The following is a 2,531-nucleotide window of genomic DNA, read 5'->3' as shown; positions in this document are numbered from 1 at the left end:
ATTTCCATTTTGAAGTCCAAATTAACTATGCTGACTAAACAAGCCCTAAATTCCCAGCCGTCCAATAGTAATACAAAAAAACAAACCTACCAACCAACCTGTAGTGCCAAATCCCGCCAAAACCACGATGCTATATGCGCAGAATCTTCTGTTGCTTCCCCCTCCTCTCCCCGCGCCTTTTCCTCCGACCTTCACTTTTCCCCCTCGTTTAATTGTACTCTTCTTGATCTTCTTATTCTTTTTTTCTTTTTTCTTTTTTTTTCTCTCTTTTGCATGTGTTTATATAGATGCATACTATATAACCTTCATCTATAGGAAGACGTAGAGAGTTAACTAGAATGGCGGGGGCAACTAGATTGCTTCGGGCCGCCCGAGCTCACCGATCAGATCATCTTCCCTCCTCCTCTTCTTCTTCTTCTTCTTCTTCTCCTGCTTCAACTCCTCGTCGAAGTCTCCCGTCTCTTCGACTTCCATGCAGCGGCCGTGGTACTGCAGAGAAGCGCCTAAGACTCAACCACGAAGCGACGACGACGACGACGAAGAGGGCGGCGGCTTCTGCGGACGCCGCCGTGCATGTTGCGCCCGATGAGAAGCAGAAGCAGCAGAAGCAGCCTCCTCCTCCTCCCTTCCATCTTTCATCTTTTCTAGCCAAGGAGCTAAACGGGGCTGTGCTAAAGCTGTTTCGTCCCCCACCCCCACTGACGAATAAACGTAACTGGGCAACGCTTTGCCAGATTCTTGTTGAGAAGGTTATAATTAATTAACCTTTTTCTTTTTTTTTAAAAAAAAAAACTTAATTAATCTTCTTATCGTGAGTTTCGTCTCTTGCGTGCTTTCTTATTAATTACTAATTACCGACTAATTTCTCTTCTTTTCGTCAGGGGATTGTTGGATGCCAATCCTTCTCCCTCATCGCAGTAGCCGGATCCCTCGTCGGCTCAATCTTGTGTTTTGTCGAGGTAATAAGTTAACTTACTACGTTCTAGCTAAAAGAAAAAAAAAAAAAGAAAAAAAACTAGGAATGCAAATAAAAATGTTCTTGCTTTTTTCTGAAATTAAAAATGTTCTTGCTTCTGCTGCAATGGAATTATGGAATGCAGGGCTGCTTCTTTGTTCTCGAATCCTTCCTCGAGTATTTCCACGCGATATCGAAAAGAGCAGAAGACCGAGGAGAGATAATAAAACTGCTTATTGAAGCATTAGGTACTACTTCAAGTTTCATTCCACACGCAATTAAACTGCGTTCGCCTTCTCGAAACAGAGCTCTTAATAATAAGTTAGTTGCTTGTCCATTCCTTGAATATGCTTGATTCATGCTGCTAATTTGAACTTCCTCAGACATGTTTCTTGTTGGAACTGCTCTGCTCACCTTTGGGATGGGACTGTATGTCATGTTTGCCGCGTCAAGTGGGAAGAATCAGAAGAACAGAGAACGGCATCCCGTTGCAGAATCCAACTTTGGCCCATTCAGTCTAAAGGTCAGGATTAATTTTCCAATTTTCTACTTGAATCTAGTGTGGCAAAAAAAAATAAAAATCAGCCTTGTGATACAAACCTGATAACAGTTAGTTTTGGTCTTCTTCAGAAGCTTAAAGAAGGCACTGCGATGCAGTCGATATCAGAGGCGAAATCGAAGCTCGGCCACGCCATAATGCTGATTCTTCATGCAGGGGTGTTGGACAAGTTCAAGAATGTGCCCTTGATTAGCGGGCTCGACCTAGCGTGCTTCGCCGGAGCAGTGTTCGTCTCCTCGGCTTCTGTTTTCCTCCTCTCGAAGCTCACAACGCAGCGAAGCACGAATATCTCTGTTTAAAATCATATAGCTATACCACCAGACTATATGAGATGACCTCAGGAGAAGAGCCAACTTAGCTACTATTATTATTATTATTATTATTATTATTATTATTTAATTCATTTTGTAGGTCCAAGTTTTTTCCTTTCTTTCAAATTTTACTCCAGCATCAATCAATCTTCATAGAGTCCCATGTATAGTCTCTTGCAGAATGACAGAATGAATTTATCAGAAAATAATGGTAATAATAAAGTTGTTCATACAGAGACTGATCTTAAGCATGAGCATCTCTTGCACTAATAGTGAGGTTAAATGGGGTATCAAACAAATTTATTAATAAATCACTTATTCAGGAGTTAGTTCTCAATGATAAATACAACCATCTTAAGAATGCAAAATTGATGTCACATATGAGTACAATATCTGCAATCAGTGTAGCAAGCCCCGGAAGAAGGGACAAACATTTGCCTTCAATTAATGCCTATGCATGCCTTAAACTTAGTTACTATTTTGAATTGGGGTACGTTGATAAATTCATTTTTTGGCGAAAAATTATTTTGATTTTTTTTTTTCTTACGCAAAATAAGTAACATAAGAAATAAACTTTTAATTATTTTTTATCTAAGGGAAAATCATAGAAAGTGACTGAGTCCGACTAGGATACTATCAATTAGGGACTTGGGCATGGCAAGGTAAAAGCCCATGTATGGAGTCCAGTAGTCAATGGATTCGGCCC

The 2,531-nt window shown here is 40.4% G+C and overlaps 1 protein-coding gene across 1 annotated transcript; it reads left to right on the top strand.

Moving 5' to 3' along the window:
• LOC109721133 lies at positions 233–2,073 on the top strand. Its single transcript, XM_020248563.1, has 5 exons — positions 233–749; positions 882–959; positions 1,101–1,203; positions 1,339–1,478; positions 1,586–2,073. The coding sequence occupies exons 1-5, from the start codon at positions 339–341 to the stop codon at positions 1,811–1,813; spliced, it is 960 nt and encodes a 319-aa protein (XP_020104152.1). The 5' UTR covers positions 233–338; the 3' UTR covers positions 1,814–2,073.

The sequence above is a fragment of the Ananas comosus genome, linkage group 15, assembly GCF_001540865.1.
Source record: "Ananas comosus cultivar F153 linkage group 15, ASM154086v1, whole genome shotgun sequence".
NCBI classification, from domain to species: Eukaryota; Viridiplantae; Streptophyta; class Magnoliopsida; order Poales; family Bromeliaceae; genus Ananas; species Ananas comosus.
This window is presented reverse-complemented; position numbering and strand designations above follow the sequence as displayed.